This window comes from Falco punctatus (genome assembly GCF_963210335.1).
Source record: "Falco punctatus genome assembly, chromosome: 8".
NCBI classification, from domain to species: Eukaryota; Metazoa; Chordata; class Aves; order Falconiformes; family Falconidae; genus Falco; species Falco punctatus.
The window spans coordinates 36033786-36057271 of NC_137588.1; the positions used below are offsets into that span (position 1 = coordinate 36033786).

General features: G+C 37.0%; 1 protein-coding gene across 12 annotated transcripts in view; it reads left to right on the forward strand.

Moving 5' to 3' along the window:
• The first annotated feature begins 10277 nt into the window (after window positions 1-10277).
• R3HDM1 (R3H domain containing 1) overlaps window positions 10278-23486 on the forward strand; it is a 54505-nt gene continuing 41296 nt past the window's right edge. For 9 of the 12 annotated variants that reach the window (XM_080399626.1, XM_080399630.1, XM_080399636.1 and 6 more), the window contains exons 1-4: window positions 10278-10416; window positions 11284-11494; window positions 19638-19679; window positions 20127-20216. In XM_080399626.1, the coding sequence (XP_080255752.1) occupies window positions 11324-11494; window positions 19638-19679; window positions 20127-20216 (303 nt within the window). In that variant the 5' untranslated portion in view covers window positions 10278-10416; window positions 11284-11323. The remainder of the gene's footprint in view (window positions 10417-11283; window positions 11495-19637; window positions 19680-20126; window positions 20217-23486) is intronic. The other 3 variants (XM_080399635.1, XM_080399629.1, XM_080399631.1) reach the window with 2 other exon arrangements.

A 23486-nucleotide genomic window follows, 5' to 3' on the forward strand; every position in this document is an offset into this window, starting at 1 on the left:
CTTTTTTAGAGTGTTAGTGTTGTCTCCATTCTAATGAGGAACTATAAGATGATTTTTTTTATCTTTTATATTTAAAAGTAAGTTTTTAACTGAAAAAATAGATTTCAAATCAGAATAGCAAGAGTGTCTAAAGTAGACAACATAAAAATGTTTTTTTCCTACGCAGGATGTTGATGAGACTTTTGTATTGTGGACCAAATCTCCTTTTGTTGAGATAACAAGTAATTTTGGGTGGCTATTAAAAATCTTAACACTTGATTCCATGAAGATCAATAATCATTTACCTTTTTTTTTAAGTTTCTGCACTATCAAGGCAGACATCAGAACTGCTATGGCTTTGTTATAAACTGCGCAAAAATACACTGCTAAAGGAATGATGTTTGTTAGGTCGACAGCTTTAAAATTTTGATTTGGTGTTGCATTATATTTATAATAAACAGATTTTTAAGCTACTGAATGATGTATGTATGCGTCTTGTCAATGTGATGTAGTAATTTGTGAAGCTATGCAAACAATACATAGGTGAGAGTATAGATAGTGCCCCATGGAAAGTGTCATGCTTCTCTTGTTTGCTTTGGTGTTTTTTAATCTTCATTTTACTTTATACAGAGGGAGACCATAATGATATGGTAATTCACCAAGTTAGTGATTCTCATTATAAGGGGAAAAGCAAGTGACTGTTATATTAGGAGCTTTTGCTTCATAAGTTTTTTTGAAAACCAAGCCTGTTTCATAATTTTGAGTATTTAGGGCCCTAAACAGAATCTTTAATCTGGCCTGATAACTCTAGGAGTCTTTTCCTATCATCCACTGTTGAAATTTGTTGGTCCATTTCAGAGACCCTTTTTTCCCCTGTTGTTATTGATGGAAATACTGAAGGAAAAATGTGAACTTGTATTGTTTAAGAAGAAAACCTGAATTCTTTATTAAAAAAAATTGTTAGCTACTGTGTACACTTTCAGATGGCTGTTTTCTAAGTAAGATGAAGATACATATTTTTTAAGAAAGCTGCTATTTGAAGGATATCCACTGAAAATAGTCACAGACAATGCTTCAGTTTCTGGGGAGGGAAAAAATCAGTCTGACTATTTTGAGGTTTTAGCTTTCTACTGTGTCATCTGAGGACGTTTACATGATATACTTTATTTGATGTTACATGTTTTTCTACACGTACTTTATTTGTTACATGTTTTCTGTTAAGTGTTTTGAGTAGCAAGATGACTTTTTTGCTGCATCTGAACTGAAAATACGTACTCTTCCGTTTTGTTTCTAATAGTATTAATGCTGAGCTGAAAAGATTCTTGAAGATACCTTTGGTTAGCTTACAGTTTGGTAATATAAAACAAGTTTTAATTTTTTTTATTGGTTCGTTGTTTGTTTGCTTTTTGAAGCAACCTTAAACAGCTCAGGCTATAATTACACTTTATTGTGCTATGAAACCTCTATGACGTTTAGTAAGCATTGATAACAGCATAAAGGGAAAACCAGTTATTTTTTCACAAACTAAGCATTTTATTTCCAACAGATGCAGGAAAAGCATGTTGTGACTTTCAGTTCCATTTTAAGGCTTTAACACTAGAAATACCTTCAGGGAATGATCTGGTAACAGATTATTCTAGTTCAGTTTAGAGTTCTTTTAATAAGACAACTGATGTGTTGCTATTTGGCAATGTAAAACAGGTAGATAATTCAGTTTTGGGTCCTTGATCTGAATGGCTTTATGACCTAAAGGTATTAAATAGATACACAACAGTATTATATGGTGATGCAGAGTGTGTTTCAAGGAATTTAGAGGCTTTCTAAATATATGCTTGAAAATGAGTGAAAATTTTAATGAAAAAGAATTATGCAAGGTGACAAAAGGAACTGATAAAGGATAATAGGTGAAGACGCAATAGAAGCCAAATAAGGATAGAAAGGGAAGTGTTGGGGATTGCTTGAAGCTGAGGGAGGGTGCTGGTGTGGGTACATGGATGCAGAACCCTATGTACATCTGCTGTAGATTTCCCAGAGTGGAAATGGCTTAAGAGACAGGAGTTTTTCTGCTGTCAGGTTTCTTTGAATGATGTAAGCTAAGCCAAAAAAATCTTCCATCAGCATAGTTGTTTCTACAGAGCTTTTGCTGGTACAACAATTTCATGTGAGAAGGGCATTCATTTTTCACCTCCCAAGCCAAAGCTATGCTAGCAAAAACTAAAGATACGTCATGTTGAATTTCATAAGCATTTCTAAACAGTTATTTCTTCATGCCTGTAGACAGGCATGTTTTGGGGGGCAGGAGGGGCTTAGCCATTCAACATACATATTTTCCAGTATCCCAATGCTTTGCTGTTTCCGAGGTATGGCATTTTGAAAGATTAATGCTGTAATAGTGTTCAGGCAACGATAGCTCTGCCAGTGTATATTAGCCTGTGTGAATTCTTGCTAGTGAGACAACGATGTAAGAAGTAGTTTTTAGTTAACTGTCTTGAAGTCTGCTTCAGAAATTATTTTCTTTTGCTCTCTCTCCGTCTTCAGCTAAAAAAAAAAAGTGGAGAACAGATCATAATGGAGCTACAACTTTAAACAGTGCATAAACCATTTAAGGTTATTTTAGTTACCCTGGTGAGAGTGGACTAGGCACAGAGTTGTTTTATAACAATATGCATGTGCTCGCCAAGTCAGTTTTCATCCAACACTGATTGTTCAAAGCTTGAACTGTAATTTCATCAGAAACCCTGCATCTGTTAAAACACGGATTGAACATTCCTGATCTGTCAGAAGGACTTTTGTTTTTCATGTTGTGCAGTTCCCTTAGTCAAAACAAGGATGGTAGTGGGTTTTACCTTAGCAGAACCCCTTTGCCATGTTCCATTGTAGCAGGGGCTACATCCTGAGGTCTATTTTCATTTGCCATGAGGAAACCAGACAGAGTTGTTTACTTCCTTTGATGTACTTTGATCTGATTGTTTGCATCCTACAAGTCCAAAGTGAAGTCCAAGAAGGTAACTATGAGAATGACAGTGCTCTGTGCAGAATGGAATGGCTGATCCTCCTGAGGAGCCAGTGCTCCAGACTGCTCTGAAAAAGCACTGTACAAGGCTGAAAAAACACTGGCAGATTAATGTACATTTAAAGTTTTCCAGGACAGAATTTTTAACTTTATGGATAACAAATGCCAACAACAAACTTCTGCTTATCTCCGTAAGAACTTTAATGCTGTAGTCTCTGTCAATATGTAGAACAGATTGTTCTAGCCTTGCTGGTTGTCAAATTTCTCATTCTCATGTATGCAACTGTATTCCTGAGGAGTTATCTCATTATTCTTTGTCGCTGTCAGCTAACCTTTTCTATTGCATTCAGTAGCGGACTTACAGGAGAAGGTGAGGCAGGGATAAAAAACCTTAGAATACTGCTCAAAACTTTAAAATATTAAAAATAGAGGAGAGGCAGTTAATAATACTACATCTTTGCTTCTCACATGCCTATTACAGTGAAAGGTGCCCTCTTTAAAAGCCTTTCAAATCTGTTATGAACAATGGTAGTGTCCTAGCTTATAGCCTGAGTGTGACAAAGAGGGGCACTATACTGTTTTTTGAGATTGTTTAAAAGATTGTTGTATGCAAAACCTTTCAGTAAAGAAAAGGAGGTATTTTAAGTGTAATGAAATAGAAGACTGATGGCAAGTTTCTATTTTTGTTTCTGATATGCAGCATTATTGTTGTGCAAATAATACAATACTGGTAACCTGTAGCTATCCAAAGCATGTGTAGGTTTGAGGTAGATGTTTGACAGGTGTGTTCTTGTGATTCCTGCTGCCATGCTTTAAGGTGATGTCTCTTTCTGTCTCTCCTTCCTCTTTCAAGACTGTTGACTTTGTACCGAAGTCAGTGGGTGATAAGGTTGGTATGATGGTGTCTTGGTCACACAAACGTGAAGCCCCATATCTTGGTGTGTACAGTCAGGGAAGGTCTGTGTGAGCTTAGACACCAGGCCAAGCTGGAGTGATTGAGGTGTAAACACGTTCTCTTCTGCCAACTTCTGCTGTTGAGTAGTACCTCTGTTAGAGGGACAGGACAGATAAATGAGAGATCGGTTTGCTTTCTATAACCAGTGCAGCAAGATGAGCTAGAGCATACCTATGAGAGCCTTTTATGAGGTTTTCCTTCTGCATTATCTTTGGAGGGGGTTTTCTTAAGAAAGTCTGCAAATGTCTTCTGGTAAATTTGGTGCGATTTCTGTCCACTTAATTTTTTAATGATGTCTATGCTCAGTAGGCAGTAGGACATACCTTGCATAGACAGTGGGACACATTCAGTCCTTAATTTTGGAAGAGGCAGAGTAACTGCACGTTATGCTTTTGTATTCTGATTTATCATCATGCTGTTTCTTTGAAGATCTGATTAGTAAATAGCTTGGTAAATTGAATCAAACAAAAAGTATCTTCTAATGCCAGTGCAGTAAATAGCATTCAGTTGTTAACTGATTAATATGTACCTTTTAAAACTTGTGTAGATAGTGTCATTGAGAAAAGCATAGATCTTTGATTTAAGTGTATTTAAGTCAGTGCAACACTGATTAGTTTGAACAGCATTTTCCATTATATGTAAGTAAGATTAAGGATTTTTTTAATTCATGCTTTAAATATGGAAAAAAAAATCATTTAAATGCTATATTCTTATAAAGATCAAACCTGCATAATGTCATAGTTCAGTAGGGAGGCCAGGATTCGTTGCTGATTAGTTGTTGAATGGGTGTCAAACTTTAGACATAAGATAACATGCAGAAAGCATATGCAACAGTTGCCTCTGCATAATTCCATTTTCTGTGTCTCATAATTGTACATAACTGCTTTGAATTTTCTGTTAAATTATTAGTAATCTTAAGATCAGCTGCTACATTTTTGTAAAAGTTGTGTGGTAGATTTTAAAATCGGTCCGTTCATGGGCAGAATTGTTGCCTCCTGTCCAATTTTCCCTTGCTCTCCAAATCAGGATTTGTAAGGTTGTGTGTGGGTTTTTGTTTTGTTTTTTTTTTTCTTTTCCCTTTTGTTGTCATTATTGCCTGAGGTGGTTTCCTTCAGTCCTTTCCCACCTGTCCCCTAAGGAAGGTTTCCAAGAAGGGACTCATCTTTTCCAGATGTAGGTGCCTATCAGGTTGTCCATCTTTTTGTCTCAGGATTGATTCATCTACAGGCTCTCAGTTACAAGATTCTTTTGGGGGTGGGGAATAATTATTAATCTGCAACTTCACATAGCTTTATTTTAGTTAGGCTGGTGCTGTTGAAGAGTGACCTTAATTGACTACTGGGGCAGAGCTGATATAAAAGACACTGCTGCAAAGAGAGAGAGGTGCAGCTGTTTCTCTCTTGTTGCTTTCTTCATGCTGGCTAGCGCTCATAGAAACTTCCTTTGCACAACCCAGCAAAAACTACCCCTAGCAAAAGAGCTTTACGGTTCTCAGTCACTTCTTGTTGAATCACACCGTGGAGCAGTTCAGCAGACTGTTTACATCAGAGCTGATGTGAAAGTGGAGGTGGCATGACACTTCAAAAGCATGCAGGGCAGAGGCTACAGGAAGAAGAAGAAAGAAGCAAGACCTCCCCTTTTTGACAGCAGTGAGTTCTCTGTTGATTTAGCTGCCTGAAGCATTGGTCTAACTTGCCAAAATTGTTTCTGAGAACTGTGTGTAAATAGTGGTCCTCAAGAACTAAGCAGTAGCTGGATGAACCAATTCTCTTCTGGTTATACCCATACTTCTTAATGTAAGAATGAGAAAATTTTGATCGATACCTTTCTGCTTAAGGCATAAACATTTTTCCTTTTCATCCTAACAAAGAAACATATGTAACTTTTTGTGAGTGTTTTTGGTTGGTTGGGAGAGTTGGTGTTTGTTCTAATCACAGGAACCCTGAGGTTATGATGCTAATATAAATATGTTTATATTGTGTTTAAATGTTACCTAAAATAATTGAGATGAAAAATAGCTGGGAAAGCTCTTTGTTGTGGCAAGTCTTATTTAAGAGTCTTCAAAGATCTGGTTTTCTAGGGAAGGTCCTGACCTTTCTCAAAAAAAAAAAACAAAAACAAACCCACCAACACATCCAAGGAAGGCTTGTATCACCAATAGGCTAGAGGTAAAGTAAGACTGTTCCCAGAGACTTAGCTGTAGTCATCCATCAGCTCTTCCACTTGAGCTGTGGAGGGAGTTGCTGCATGAACCTATGTAAGTTACAGTAAGAGGCCAGTGTATGTTGAGGTGGTTTTTGCTCATGCAGCTACTTCTCTAAGAGTTTTTGAAATAGCATGGATTCTATACAAAGCTCAGGTCTCCCAAAGGAGAAACAGGTGAATTTGTAGATTCCCCTTAAGTAGACAGTATAGCTTCTGATGAGAGTAATATTAGTCTAGTCTTTTTGTGCTGAAGGTAATTGTTATTTAGTACAGAGCATCTCTTATGAATTCTTTTCCCATTCCTGATGCTTCTGCTGTAGGGAAGATTATCCTTATAATCCTGCTTTGAAGAGAATAGGAATAAGTAAACCAAACATTGATTCCTCTCAGTTTAAGGGAGTACAGCATAAATAGTACAGAAAATAACTTCTGTGATTCCTCTGGGCATGTGTACATGCATAAAGGGGTCTTTTGGATAATGAAGTTAAAGCAACTTCTGAAGAGAAGTATGGCTTTACATGTAACTAGAGCAAATGTTGAGAGCTAAGACGAGACACTTGGTCTGGAGATCTCTGAATGACTTGCAACAACTGGGAATTCAGCCCTGACTGATTTTGACTGTCAGGTGAGGGGTTAAGCTACTTGTAGTAAAAATGAAGTAGGTGGGTATTGCCCACAACAAGGGATACTCCTTAGACCTGCGCAAGAATTCTGTTGAAATATATGCTGAACAGAAGCTTAAGAAATAAACTTTCATTTTACCTCTTGACTGATGATGTGTCCACTTTGCATGCTGAACGTAGATTATTCCACCCCCACCCTTCTAATCCAGTATCCTGCACTGAATTTGATTGATACCAGTTATTTTGACAGCTGTTACAGTGGTCTTCTGACAACAATGATATCAATAATAACTTCAACAAAGAACAAAAATTTTATCTTCTGTCTTTTACCTTATTTTTAAAAGAAAAAGAATGGATTTCTTTTGTCCTGGGCAGAGAAAAGCTTCCTATCTCCATCTACACTGCCAACAAGAAGGGAGATGGAAGTCTTGATGCCTATTAGTGAAATTGGATTAAGTTGAGTAGATCCTGTTCCCAGAAATACCCTCACTCATTACAAGTCAATTTAGTGGGTTTGCATATGATTATTTTCAAGTTGGAACCTGAAACAAAGGACCAGTGGTATTCCATGCATCATTCTTCAGGAGGTTTCCATCATAAAACTCAGGAATGGCTTTGCTTGATGTCTTTTTTTTTATTTTGTCCTCTAGGTTATGCAAAAGAAGGCATTAAGAGCGTAACGTTGACAGTTTTTGTGGTCTTCTGATTGAAGGGCATATGCCTGCATAATACTGGACTTTCATCTCACAGCTGGTAATAACAATTTCTCCATCTGAGAAGGGGGGAATAGTTCATTTAGAATAGTTGCCTAGACAAAGTGGTTACCTCTTTTCAGAAAGAGAACTAATAGCATTTAGGATGAACGGTGGTGATGAGGTGTTACCGATATGAAGAAGGGGAAGAACATACATTTCAACAATAAATATTTAGGTGGAGACAGCAATCCTGAAGGTTTAAGACAAATATGACATTATCTTCCACTCCTACGTACAAGTCCTTGTACTTCCTGTGTGTCAAAGTAGGTACCTATTGTTGTCACCTATAAGATGGAAGTCGTTTTTTGTGAGACCTGTTGCTGCTACTTTGAGTTTTTAAGTGCAACAAGTGCAAAATGAGGTCATGTTCTACCCCTAATATTCAGTCCTTTCAATTGTTTGGATAATTTTAGGGCAGAGGTATCATGTCCCTCATTAAAATCTGCTAACCTGTATTGGTCTGTATGGCCTTCCAGTCTGTGGCCAATGTTGGGATTTGGTGTAAACCAACTTAATCAGTTTGCTTACTAGAACCTATTTTCTTTTCAAACAGTAGAGTGACTCCTGAGGTCTGCTGCCTTGCTTGCTTCTCCTTTTTCCTGTCCTACACGGGACAGAAGTAATTAACATCCAAGTATACGGGGAGGTGAAAGGTGGGATTTCTAAGGATCGACTGTGATCTGTCCACCCACTCAGTCTGCAGCATAGAAATTTCCCTAAGTCTTTTTCAATCCAGTCTGTGCAAGTTCAGAAGCTAAAACCAAATTCTCTCAGCTAAGACAGTTGTCTGAATTGGAGGAAATGTCAGGAATGGAACGTTATCCAAGTACTAATAACTCACTATTGGGGGTCACAAACATGAGGTTACATTACTAACTTACATTAATCTATGGCTGTTATCACTTAAAAACAATTTCAGGTTAGCAAAGAGTCATCTTTCTGTTATATGTGTTTTGCTGTTAATCTGAAGCACAGGGTTTGTTATTTACTTATGGGCATGTGTATAGTGATTCTGGTTGACTCAAAATAGCTATGTTATATGAAACAAACAAAATATTTTGTGTGAATTGAAACCACATGGCTTTTCTTTGATTCTGTCCCTTTTACTGTAGGTTACATAACAAAATTCTTAGGCTTTGTGTTTATCTGCAGGTGAGAGATGTGTTCAGAACAAGTTAGAAGCTGGTTTGCAGTTAGGTGGTTGTAGAAAATATAAGGCGTTTTTTCTTGTGCATCAGTTTTCCGGATTGGCACAGGCAAACAAATATGTTTGCAGCATGAGTTTTGCAAACTGAGTATGCTGATACCCATCTCTTTAAAATGGTGTTGCAAAGGGACAGGAGCTCCTAGTGAATTTGATAGAATTAAGGAGGAAACTTCAAGATATTAATTACAGCCACTACATCTGTGACTTGTGTAGGGAGTAGCAGTTAAATTACACTTAATTTCCAATATTATATTTGCAACTGGACATAAATGGTTTTTTTCTGTCTTCACCCTGTAATCTTTTTTTAACTTATATCTAAGTACAATACAAATCTTACGTCAGTCAATAGAATCAAACAGCATCTCTACTCAGGTCTTGCTTACAGTAAAGGTTATTAATCCGAGCTTCTTCATAAATCTTGAATCACCATCTGAATTGTCTGGAAAAACTAACTCAACAACCAAGCTACTGCATATCCTTTGTTGAATTTCTGTGCCTTTATATTTCCATTTTGTTCCTTCATCTGTAATCCTTTCCCCTCTGTTAGATTCATTGAATAGGGTCTTTTACAAGCCTGAATCACAGCCCGTCTTTTATCTATCTTTTCTGTTCTTTTTTGCAGCAAGATTTATTAAGTCAAAGTGTCTATAAGATCTCATCTCTTATCAAACCGTGTGTTTCTTCAGGTCGAGAAAACTAATTGTAGCCAGGCTTTAGCTTTAGTCTCATCTGCAAGGAAACCTGGAACTCTGTGGGCCGTTGTGCTGTTGTTTCATGCCATTGCAGACTTCTCAGTCATACTGAGGGAGTAGTTCAGCACAAGTTACATTTTGTTTGCTATTAGGTGTCTGTTGTTGCCTATCACTTAAGATGCATGCTTCCTTGTGAGTGGTGATATTACTTACTTTTCAGCTAAGCAAATCTGAAAAAGAGGAAAGATGGAACATTGTCAGTTTTGTAGAAATTTGTAAATCCTCATTCAAGGCCAGTTCCTTTGTTGAATAAAATAAAATTATCTTCTGTAGTTCAAGGCGCCTAAAATACAGATTACGTATTGTGCTTGTAGGTTAGTAAATATTTCAAAGAGAAAAATGCTGTTGTGCTAACAGAAATTTGTGAGCTTCTATGGGCTATTACTCCTCCACACCTGCTGGGCTGCGTATTTCAAACTGTCTTCTCAGGCTCTTCTGGAAGATAACCCGCTTGTTTATAGGAAGAGAATTTCACTAGGAATGCTAACAAAAATGTTTATTATGACTACTTGTTAACTCTGTAATACAGAAATATCTTGGAAGTCTAATGAAGAATATTGCTACTGCTAAATAAAGCAAGTAGAGTCAATAGATGTGACAAATGCTGATTCCTTATGTGCTTTTTTTTCCCCACTGAAATGTTTTTGAGTGTCATCATGTTCCCTCTCCCCTCCCACCCCAAATAAAAGCATCACGTATTTCCTTTGTTAATTTTTAGGCATTCGAAAGGGATGTTCTTGCTGATTCAAGACAACATAGTTCTGTCCAGGACTCTACACTGGGGATAAGGACATGGGACTCCTCCTGCCAGATTCCAGATGGTTCATTACAACTGACATCTTGGTTGACAACTGTGAAAAGGAACTTCGGATTATTTTATTTTATTTTTGTGGGAGACCACAATCCGGAAACTGTAGGACATATCAGGTACTAAATCAGATACTTAGACTTTTCCATAATGTTATTTGATGGTTATGTTTCCTGTGAAGGACTCTTAAGCATTCGGATCTTATTCTTTGTCTCATTTAAGAAATGGAAAATTGTTTTTATGTCTTTCACTGTAGCTGAGTAATGACAAGAAGTTGTATTACTTACCTCTTAGGGAAAATTGGGCTGGTTCTGCTATAGCTTCAATCATTAGAGTTATCTTTATACAGTGTTTAAAATAATTACTGATAATGGTTGTTATTATCCTAATTATCAAAGCTATCTCTTTCTTTTTGCTTTTGAGAGAATGTTTAATTTTATTAAGGCTAATTTTGCTACATTTAGTGGGTAAGATAAATTCCTACATTCAGAACTTGTCCAGTTGTGTTACCTGGCAACTAGGAAACTTAAAAGTTTTAATGAAATTTATGAATGTTTGCACACTCGGTACATTATGATTCATATATTTACTTTCAACCTTTATAAAATAAATCTAAATGTAATTCTCTTTTCCTTAAAAATGAGAAAAATTTCTTTTGTTGCTGTTGGAAGCTAGTTTGATTCAGGGTACCTGAATGCTCACATGTTGATTTTAAAATACAGAAGGGGAAATCTGCAAGCGTTATCCTATAGCGTAGCTCATAGTTCTTATTTGTATACATGTCTGTTATTATAAGCCTCTTGATAAAAGTAGTTAAAAAAAACCATAATCACTCTGTCAGATACAAGACAGGAAGAAAAACCGTAACTGGAGGGGGAATCATTTTTGCAGCAAAATCATGTTTATTTTGGGTAGCTGTTTAGGTATGCAGGTTTTTTTAATTAATTTAAAATTACTCAGTGATCCACTCTTTCTTTGTCCTAAAGGTTCCATATTTCTTGTAGAATTTTAAAATAACCTTTTCTAATGAGGATGTCTGATATTCTTACTGTAAAAGATGAAACTGATGCAATGAAGGGTTCAGAAGTTGAATTTAAAGATACAGATCCAGTTGAAAACCTTATAAAATCAGGAAGTCAGGAGCAGATTCAAGTGGAAAAGGATGAGAATTGTCCTGATAGCAAAAACAATATGCCGGTAAGACACTTTTCACTTTTTTTCACTAGTATATCATGTTAAATAAGTCTGTGTCTTGTTCTTCTCCCTTTCTCATGATCCTTTTATGTGTGTGTTTGATACAGGCCAGGAAAACATGGCAGGTGTTAGGGAAGCAAGTAGGATGATTATTGCTTCCTCTGTCCTCCTTTGCCCCACTTCTCTGTTTATGTTCATGTAAATATGAGAGTCAGTAATTTTTAATTTTTTTAAGTAGATGAGTGGTTTTCATGGCAACTGGACAATTTGTCGATATTTGTGTTTTCCTGAGTGCACATGTGAAGTTGAGTCTTTTCATTGTGGCAGAACAAGGGAAAAACTTGGCACTGAAGCTGTCTTTTGCTGTTGTTGAATCCGAATAGAGTTTCAGAGACTGGGCTATATTAAGAACAGGCTATGTAGTAATAGCGTGGTTTGATCAAACACTAAAATGCTGGAGTGTTTCTTATATGAGCAAAGCACTACAGCACAGCTCAGTATGCCCGGAGTAGGGGTGAGCAGTCTAGGGCTCTTGAACTATGTGCAGCTTACAGGTGCTCATATGTAACTCTTACAGCAGAGCTGTACAGTGTAAGGCTAAAGTAATCAGATGCAGGTAATCCAAATCTCCAGGTGTCAGAGGAATCAAGTCAGCAGAGCTCCTGAAGTTGGTAGGTCTAGATCCTGCCCTAGCCACCAGCAGAAGGTCCAGATTTTTTCTCCTTACATCAGTGGCAGAGTGAGCTGTTGAGCTACAATTCCATCTTGGCTGCTAGATAGTACTCCCCATACTTTCCCTTTTCTCTGTTCTTCACTGCTTGATAATTTTGGTACGTGATTTATTAAGAGGAAAGCTTAGGCAGTCCTCATGCATACACTGAAGAGCTGATGCATATAGATGAATGGCCTTTGCAAGGTGGGAGCTGTACCTATAAAGCAATTGCAGCATCAAACTTCATGTGAGGAGGAGGCAGGGCAGATAGTATGAAAATATCTTGTGTTAAAGGAGAACACAGCAGTAAGGATGGGTTAAGAATTTATGGCAGCAGATTTAATACCTCTGAGGTTTAGTTGTGCAGTTAGTGTTTACGCTCAAGAGTACTGAAAGATGGGGGTCTCATGTGGGACAAACTAGTTAACTCCTGACTGAGGATGCCCGCTTGGTCATTGAAGACTGTAAGTGTCTTTAGATGAGGTGAGGAGTTAAGGAAAGCAACTGAGATTTTCTGGCACAACCTAGAAAATGGGGCAAACTTCAAAGAGAAAACACAGAAGCTTGTGTTTGACAAGAACTAGTTTTCTATAGGAATTCTGTGTCTGTGGGTTAACAATAAACAATTCTCTGATAAAAATCCTGATGGGGATATGGAGTATAGCAATATTCTCTTGTGGGCTGCAAAAACAGGATAGTAGCTTATTAGATTCTTGTCATTGAGAGTTGAGTAAAAGTTTCTTTTGGGAGTAGATTTGTTCAAGACTTAGCAATTCAATATTCTACTGAGTGAAGTAAGCTCTATCTGATTTTTTTAAACTGCTTCCAAATAAATCTTATAGACTACTGTAATAACAATGCAGTTTTACACTTTAATATCTGCTGGCTTTATTAAGGCTGGCATCAGTATAAATAGATAACTTTATGGGAAAAAATAGATCAAAATGAAATAAGTCTGTAAAATATGAGAAGTAACTGCTATGGAAAAGCTACTATATCTTACAGCTGAGCTGATATTTTCTTTAATCAATGGAATATTCTAGTGGTGAACCTTAAACATTAATTTAAGGTTTATTAATTTTCATACAGTTCAGTAACTTGGAAAAATCTCATGCACATTTTCTCATTTGACAAGTTTTAGTGTGGAAACTTCTACGAGACTCAAGTGGCAAATCTGCCTTCCTGCAACAAATGTTGCTGTATGGTCAGACTTAGTCTAGAGAAATTAATCTGTTGGTCCTGTCAGTGGCTGTGGGGTTTGGCAGTGGGGCTGGTTACTTGGTTTGTTCTTGTACAGGAGTAATAGCTGGTGGCTGAAATAATTACCTAGCACGTGCAAGAGGAACTGAACAATGGTGTAATGAATGCTGGTGGAGGCAGCTTTACTGTTGTCTTCATTTAGCGTTGATATATGAGTGTTTGGTCTAGGAGTCTCCATCAGAATCAGAACATTGCTGTTACATGAGTAGTTTAATTGAAAACTGAGTCTGTGGGCTGAGTATGTTGGTTTCCAGTGGTAGGAGACAGCCAGTTACAAAGGGGCACTTTGCTAATGTAAGCCCTTTGCAACAATTGAAGTCAGTAAAGTTGAGGTCACTTGTACTCTGTGGTAGCTGCTAGTGCAAATGTATGTCATATATTTGAGGCTTTTCCATTGAAAGAATGTTTTGTGCTAAAATAGAAAAAAAAAAAAAAAAAAAGGCTTGTCCATAATAAACAAAACTTCTGGGAACTGTAGAGTAGTCAGCAAGTTTTTAACTACTGGATGATTAAATAGTTTGAGTAGTAAAATTTCACTGGATGTCCTACTTTCCATTAGGTGCAGGTAAATGTTACTGTAGTGGTAGGAAAAAGAGCAAAGGATTTGCTGAGAAATGTTAGAGAAGATGATCAGAAGCTTAATGGAATTTGCTGTGTTCTATTATTTGCTAATTGAATGTATCAGAGGATGGGTTGGGCAGTGGTTGCGATGGGTTTGGCTTTGGCTTTCCTAATTAGTAGTTAATTGCTTAAATAGGTTTCATAGCTTTTGGCAAAGTACAATAATATTCCTAAGTACAGTTATCACTTGATTTCTAACTTCTTCACAGCCAAGTAAGGAAACAGGCTGTGATCTTTCCTCTTGACTAAACCTGTCATGGTTTGAATTCAGGTATGTTTCTGGATCTTCACAGTTCCAGAAACTGGTGATTATATTTTGAAATGTGACTGTGGCTCAATTCCGTATTATGTTGAAATGCGTAACCTGTTTGCTGTTGTGTACACTGTTGGAGGTACAATGTGAATGAGAAAAATGTCTTACTAGAGTACATGGCTAGCACTCCCAATTCCTTTAAGCAGTGTGAGAGTAGTATAATTGATGTAGATTACTAGGGAAGATTTTTTGAATTGTCCTATTTTGATGTGACCATCAAATAACACTTAAATGGATTTGGAAATAAGAGGCACTCATATGGATAATGCTTTTACAGAAGCCTTTTGCGTGTCAGCACTATGGAAGTTTTTGTGATCAAAAAGGTTTTGTTTCACTGGTCACTGTTGTTTCCCACCTGTTAATCTTATCCAGGTCAGGTGACAACATATTAATTCTGAATTAGCTAGTGTATAAGGTCTGAATTTTGTTCCTTTGTCACTGGGTGGTGGGACAGGAAATATTTCATCCGCTCTAAGGACTGCTGTTACAAAGTTAACATGTCAGGAAATATTGGCAAAAAAATAAACAAACAGCCTGGATTTAACTGACAAGATAGTGCCTGCTATTCACTATTAGGAAGACTTATAAAACAGGAAATATTTAAAATCTCTCTAACAATTCACATTGGCTTATATATGATGCAGAAAAGGTGGTTTGTTCTTTATTGTACAACCTATTCGTTGTGGGGGCTGAGGAGGCAAGAGGAATGTTCATCTTAAATACTGTCTTCTCTGCACTGAAAGATAATGATCAATAAGTAGATATAAGATCCTTGAGGGACTGATGACTGCCAAGGCAGTAAAAGACTGGGAGAAAGCAAGCTGCGTTATCACTACATATCAGGAAAAGCACTTGTAAGCTGTGGAGTGTAAACCCGAAGTACCACCAACAAAAAAAGCCTCACGGAAGGGTGGAGGCTGGTGCATGAATACAGGAGTTGTACGCATCCACCATGTGATATGGGCAAGGCAGATGTTGTATGAATTGAGTATAATTCTGGATTTATGAGTATACATGTGGATTTATCCTAATTAAGCAGATATCCCTGTCCTTTGGAGGAATTAGATTAATTTTTTTTCCTTAACAACTAGGTATCTCTCTACAAGTTTCATCCCTCCGTACTAGTACAAACCTACGTTTTCTCTCTGTTCCACAGCTTGAATTCTCTGAAGCCTTTCTTTGCCTCCTCCCCAGCTGTTTTGGTCTTGTCAGGATTTACCTGACTTTGTCTCCAAAATATGTGACTTAATACTTTTTAATAGATAAATAATCGGGCAGATTCTGTTCAGTTACTTTTCAACTGCTGAAAATGCCTCTGTGTCCAATGGGGAAACTATTTTTCCATCAGTCATCCTCTACTGTGTCATGGAAAATTGCTGTCACTACTCACTAACACAGGACAGCAAGTAACTATAGACCATGCTGTTCCCTTCAGTATTACAGAGCTGTCTGTGGTGCTTGGGACTATAGCCCTTAACTGGATTTAAAATTGAGACCTAATTTAGAAAAAAGGTGAAAAACTGAATGTCCTCAGTACACTGTTCAAGTCTGTTATGTCACGCCTGTCCCCTGAAACGCCCAAAGAGTACTTCAGAAACAGATACAGTACTTTCTCATAAAACCTTTCAGACTTCTAAGTTGGCTGTCTTGTGCCTGACCTGTTTTTATCCAAATTGTTTAGACAGTGATGATAATGGAAGGCATGTAACAGCTCCAGATCTTTACTTTGTATTTAATATATGTGATCTGTGGAGGTAATTAGGAACAAACAAAATAGGCAAATACTTCAGCTGAAAGCCTGGATAGATATCATTATATGTGTTTGGTAAACTTTATCTTAGTTCCCTTTTTATTTTGTAGTTGGAAATGAAGCATAGTAGTTGGTCTTAAAAGTTGTTGTTGTTGGGGTTTTGTTTGGTGTTTTTTAAGACAAAAACCTAATCTTTATTTTCATTATGCATTTGTTTGGAATACTTGCTTTGAAACACTCTTGAAATCGTGTCCATAATGACTTCAAATGGGTCATAAATTTATTTTTAATCTTGCTTTCATTAACACAATGTTTTCTCAAGTCAGTAAAAATCTTTGAGCTGCAAATATAAAGAAATTGTTTAATTTGCATTCACTAAGGATCGTGTATTCTAAAGTATTGCTTTTTCGCAAATAGGGAACATAAAGATGCTCGTAGGAGCAAAACTTAATAAATGCAGACAAATCAGGACAGAACTAAAATTCACAGACCTGGAAAGAGAGAAAATGTGCATTACCGGCTACAACATGCATTAAGGGTTGTTGACAATAGCTAATTGTCCTGGAATGCCAGTGGGAGTGTAGTTGCCCGAGAAAGGAACTGTGCCCAATCATCTTCAGGTTTTGTGAGTGCAGTTACTGTTGATACCACAGGACTCTGGGCTTTGTGTTTCCAGGCACAGACCTTACACACAGGCCTTTCCTCACATCAGCTGTCAGCTACACCACATTTATTCCAGTGCTTCTTACCTGTCAAGTGTGTCATGCTCACTCCTTGCAGTTGCACCTGGATGTGGGGGCTTGTATTTCAGGTTTTGACATCCTTGAAGTCATACAGGTAAGCAAGGAATCCACATCTTTCAAAGGATTGTTTTACAAGGCAGTTGCTACTAGATAACAAGTCTTAAAATGCTAAGTGAGATGATACTTCTCTCATGTGTAACTCTGAGGTTTCAGTCATTTCAGTCAAGGGAGAATGTGTCTCCTACAGTGGCCCCCAGCTCTCTCCAGTGTTATTGGTGTTAGTTTGGTCTCTAAAAATTGTCAGGTGCTCATGAAATTGAGCACCTGAATATCCTATAATGCTTTAACTTAATGCCCTGTAGGTTGCAAACACCTGTCTTCAAAAAAAAAAAAAAATCTTTAAATGTAGCATAACTGACACTGTCAGTTGGGTTGGCTTTTCAACCTGGAAACAGAACTGTAATTCTGCAAGCAAAATGGAAGATGAGAAACAATACACTTAAAACATTTAGAAGAATGTACCATCAAACTAGTCTTGCTATGGTCGAAATCCTAAACCCACGCTGATCTTAAACATTCTTACAAAGAATTCAGGTTTGATACTAGACCATTTAAATTTGAAGATCTAAATTAAATTTTGAAGCGTTTGCTTCACTTTATGTGGCATGAGCAAACATGCTTAAGTTTTGGCTCCAATGGATTCCTGAGATTTTACTGAGGTAAAGTGAGGAGATGTGCTTTGGAAGGGCTTAATTAAATTAATTGTGACACAGTTCCTGCTTCCCAGCAACCAAGCAATGTCGTCTTCTGGTTTTGTTTTTAAATCACTCTTAAAAATAATTGAAATATGTATGTCTTACCTAATCAGTGAGCAGTAACTCATGTGTAAAGTTTTGGTTAGCAGTATTAGAAATTCTGTTTGGCTAGTTTAAAATGTCCTGTACAACTAAATTGATTTATTTTATTTTTTTTTACCTCCTCTTCCCTGCCCCAGAATAGTGGATCTGAGGTGTCTGCTTCTATATGTTCTTTTTAGTTATTTACTGGCTTCAAAGCTTCCAGAATTTCACAAAATGTAAACAATTGCCCAAGTGTAGATTCTTTTGCCTGCTGTTTTGACAGTGTACTGAGGACTCCGCTGGCAGTGCTGATTTGATTTTAAGTTTACACTACGTGATTTGAACCCACCTAAGATAATTCATGCTGGAGTATTTGATACAAGGCTGGGAAATCATCCAGTTCTTGAAATTTTAGTAGCTTGGTATAATAGAAACTTTGCCAGGGATATGCAGAGTGCCAGTTTGCTATGTGCAATGTATGCTTTCAGCATAGCTGACTGAAAGAAAGAAATAATTTTCAGGTAACAGCGAAACTCAGTCTCTGTATTGTTCCAGGTATGAGAACATTTGAACTGTCTTTGCTGCTCAAAAGCTCAGCAAGCTTCCTTTAAAAAACTGATGATGTGTTCAGTTAGTTTTCAAGGCTGCTATTTAAAATCCTGTTATATAGTGAAATGAGCTTAAATGAGCTCCCCTTCAGCTGCTCTTCAGCTAAGCTGGCACAACTTCCAAAAAAGACATTTGGGACTTGAGGAAAATGAGAGAAATAGCAGTTCTTCTGCCTTTATGTGGTAGAATCTTTTACTGTAGGTTAGGTGTTCTTGTTAGTAACGTGTATGTCCTGCTAAGAGATTAAGGCACTTGATAGATACCTACTGCTATGAGCCTGGGGCAAGGAGGGTTTCATGCAGTTTTCAAACAGAGTTTTTGTTTCCTTCTGAAAGGATACACCTTTCATAAAGGAAGAAATATTGTCCATTAAACAACTTTCAAAATTATTACCAATGTTACTTTTTCTTTATAAATATTTGGCCTACGCTCAGTAAAACCAGTTCTGTTAAAGGTTTGTCTATCAGTTTTAGTTCTGCAGTGAAACCAATACTGAAGTTATGTTATGCCACTGTAAATACTTCTATTCCTGTGTAACTGTCACAGAGGGTTGAATTAGTTTTAGCTGCAGTTAAGGAATTGTTAAATATTTTTGTTGACAATCATTCATACTGTAGTAGGATTCTGGTAATGCTTTTTTAAAAAAGAAACATTAGTAATAGAAGAAGGGATCTGGGAGGAAAAAGAGCAAATTAATGCATAGTAAGTTACTGAAGTGGCTCTGGGAGGAGAAAGAGCATATTGTTGCAGAGTAAATTACTAAATTAAAGGGGAAAAAAATTGACCAGTAGTCCATTGTAAAGTCTCCTTGCACAGATCCTAAGGTAAAAGAAAAATACCGTGAGTTTTAACCTGCTTATGATAGGCCATCACCTGTCGAGGCAATGCTGGCTTTTTTGCCCCTTTTTAAATTATATATAATTTTTCTGGGTAGGTTTCAGGAATAGGAAGAAAATTTATAAAAAACATGTCATGTTGCCAAGGAAATTAGGACATTTAAAATGTAGGAGATGGCAGAAAGAGTAAATTGCTTGGATCTTACTGAACAAGAATAATGCTTGCTTCCTTTTAAATTCCTGTAAAATCTGTTGCTGATAAATGAAAAAGAAATGAAAGACAAGCACAATGAAATTGGGAGAGCATATAATCCTTCAGCCAAAAGCACCTGCTGTTCCTTTCACAGACTTGACCGTCACGTCAGTAATAACTGTTAAAGCTTTCTCTTGTACAGACTTTTGCATTAATAAAATTGTACTATTAAGTTTAATATAAACCTTTTCTGTTGTGCTTATCGTTTAGCGGCCAGTGCAGTCTTTTGGACAGACAGCAAAAAGGTCGAAGGTACAGTAGACTTGTGTGCTGGCATGCTAAGGAAGCCCTTCATGCTTGCTAAAGCTTTGTTACTTTGTGAAAAGTGCCTTTAGTTTTATTTTTTGGCATTGAAGCTTTGTTTTATTCTGTTGGGTTTTTGTCTTGCCTAGTTGTCTGCTTTTGTGGTTTGCCTTTATATTTTTGGTGGCTTTTTATTGTTATGGAGAGAAACACTTTCCCAAAGATTTTATTTACTTTCCATTAGATTTGCTCTATTTTGCTGACAGTGCCTTCAAAAGCTGCAATTGCTTGGGTATTTTCATCCTAAAGGAAATTATTTATTCTATTGAAATATTAAAAATGCAGTTTTCAGCCATTTTGTTTTACATAAAATGAATGGAAAAATAACGGCTTATGGTATATTTATATAATTTTTTTAATAAGCCATAGTTTTTAATTTTACATACTTTCCTTTAGTCAAACACAAAGTTAAAGTTAGTTCGGAGCCTTGCTGTTTGTGAAGAATATCCACCACCTCCCACAGCTGAAATATCACAGGACCTCCAGGTAAAAATCACGTTACTGAAGTTTCTGAAACAATTTCAAGTAACTTACTGTTCAAAAGATAATCTTTTGGGTATTCTTTTAATATGCAACCACCATATGATTTTAAGTGTCATTTAATTCAGCTTTAATAGAGGTGATAATATCAGACAAAGAATCGGCTGCTGTGTTTTTCTGAACTGTAATGGTTGACAGCTGGGGGACAAGAAGGGCTTTTGTTAGTTTTAACTTTCTAGTGTTGCAGTGCATTTGAGGCAGCCCTAAACTGCTTAAATGCTGTCTGCCTTCAGTTACACAGAAAAATGATGATTAATATGCAGCATAATTTATCAGCTTTTTATATTTAGAAAATCTTAACAGTTGTAAGTTCTGGTGTTTTAACTGAATTCCTGCCTGTTAGTCATAATTACTGGTAGTTTTATTAACACATGCCTGAGGTATGTCTGAAGACTAATCTATTAAGATGATATAATACACTTGAAGTTTCTAAATGCTGGACAAAATACGTAAAAATACTCTATAGAGATTTTAAAACAAAATCTAGTTTTCCTGACTTTCATACCTATCTGTATTTTTAAAGCAAAATGCTATTACTGGTTTTAGTACTGTGTGTGAATAAGGGGCATTAAAATGCTTTTCTTATTTGCACTCCTAAGGAAATTGAAATGGTCCTTAGCGATTAATCATAAAGCATGTTGACTTTGCTGTTATTTGAAAAGCTTCTAAACTGTCTTTTTGTGAAAAGTCTCACTTTTCTTAACAAGCAGAGGGAAGCAGTAGAATAGCAGGTATGAGGGGGCTTTGCTGAAGGGCATGGTAATTCAGTTTTGGGGAGGGAGGTAGGTTGAGAACTCATGTAGGTATTTGTGAGGCTAATGAAAATTTTGTAAGATTGAACCACAGAGTATCTAGTTTGTTTTTTTTTTTCCTTGGGAAAACTGAGAAAATAATATTTTTCATAGTCCTTCACTAGTATACCAGTATTTGAAGAATTGACTAGACAAATTCTGAAACTGGGCCTGCTAATTTGATGAAAATCTAAGTCTTAGATGGTTTAGGCTGCAGAGTAAGAGGTTAAGAGACAACAGAAAAGCTAATGCTATTTACAGTGACTTACAGCTCTGTTGTAATGTTCTGCATAAGATTAACAAAATTGACTGAGAGATCTACTTCAGCAGTAGGGTTTAACTTTTCAGTCACTGTATCTAATTACAGGAAGAGAGAATCCTGATTTGGTGGGCTGTTCACCCACAGTGTATTTCAAACATAGGAGACGTTAGGATTTTAAAAACCTCCCTCACTATACAACACTATTTAATGGTTTGAAGTAAGGCATTTATAGTAAGTGTTATCTGCAGATGGCATTTGTTACCGTGTCCTCTGGGAATCTATCCTTAGCTGTGTACTGCAAGGTCCTTCTTGAAAAGGAATTATTGCAGTAGAAGAGATGTAAAGGCCAGTTCTATGGAATGAACTGAATGGTGTGAAAATGTAAGTTTGTATGAAGGGAATACCATAAACCAGATTGTGTATTAAGAAACAAAATCAGATCTAGCTGCGAGTGTGACTTTTCTTTAGAAGCAGTAATCTAGAAGAATGGCTTATGAATCCCAGTAACTATGCAAATGTTTGAGAGAACAAATTTAATTCTTCCCTGTGGAGTGGAGAAATGCATGTTGAAGGGAAGTTGGAAGTAGGAATTTGTTACAAGTTCTGATGCTGGAGTGTACATCCAATGGAGTACAGGCCTTCCATGACCCTCCGTAACAACTCATACAGGCAGTTTCTGCACCCGTTTTGCTTTCTTTGCCAAAGAATCTTTGGGAATGGTACAGAAGATTTCTTCTATAGGTACCAATCAGCTGCTGGCTGCCTCCAGCCCCGCACTTCGAAGTGTGATGTGTGTGCATTAATTATGCTTGGGATGTGTGGGAGGTCCGGTGGCTAGGTGAAGTGAGAGGCTGTCTTGCACAGCCCTCCCTGGCAGCACGAGAATAACCTCTGTCATGGTTTCCCATTGCTGGAAAAGTCACTGCTCTGTTGTATCAGTGCCTGCAACTGAAAAATGCCTTCCAGTTTTGTGTTAGTACTTCAGATGGATTTTAGAAGGTAGGAAGAATGAAATTCAGGATAATGTTGCTGATAATACTTGAAGAATGCCAGTTTTTAATGATTAGTGTTGGTCTTGATAGGATGAAAAATATATATACTTAACTAGTAACTGGTGTGAGTTTTGGGATAACTCTACAGTCTTGCCTGTGACTGTTTATTAGTCATACTTTCCACACTAGTATGTACAGCAGCTCTCAGCAAGGTAAAACTCCAAGGCACGTACGGGTGTAGAAGTCACTTAGCAAGTCACTGTTGCCACTGCTGGCTGCTTCCTATCAGGCGGCTATCATGAAAGAGGTTGTCAGACCAGAGAAATTGTCTCAAGCAGATCTATTTATTTCCTGAGTTACTTGTGTATATTTTCTTGAGCACAGTTGCAACATTAATAAAGATCCTGTTCCTTACTAAGAAACCCTACCTAAGAGCTCACAAATTTTTAAGCCTTAATTGTTAAAAAGTACTGGCAGCCCTTTACTAACAGGTGTGTGATGGTAAGAGTTTATGCAGGAGGAAGAATGTAACTGATTTATTTGATCTTTTATCTTTGTATATACACTAACTCTATATTATCTTGCTGTCCTTTGTCTAAATATTAGGTGCTGGGGTTGTTCTGATTCTGTATGCTTTAATAGAAAGTACAAACACTAGCAAAGGATTATCCATTTCAGCTTTTTTTAAGGAAGGGCTGTTGTCATATGAATGACAGTTGTTAATATGGGTAACAAGTAAATAAACCTTCAATCTTTTGAACTTTTTCTTCTTTAGCAAAAATAAGCAACTGAAGGGAGGGGGGGGAGAAGACCAGAGACTGTAATGTTAGTTTATACCGACTCATGTAAATTCAGGTTGTTGGTTTTGCAGATTTCTGGTAAAAAGCCAAGACTCCAGGATGTAGGGCCTTTGAGTTATATTCTGTCATGCTTCCTGACTCTTGCATTTTTCTTAAGTGTTTTAAGCTGGAGGAATTTATTATTTTTTGTTGTTGTTTGTTTTGATGGTTTTGCTGTTTCTTTGGCTTTCTCTTGTTTAAGCAGGGTTTGGTAACAATTTCTTCTGCTGCAGTGAGGATTTCAGATAGGTGATCTGAGTTACAGCAAGCAGGCTGTTAAATCAGTATGCCAGCAGAGACCTGCTACAAACAGGGTGGGATTAAAAGAATTT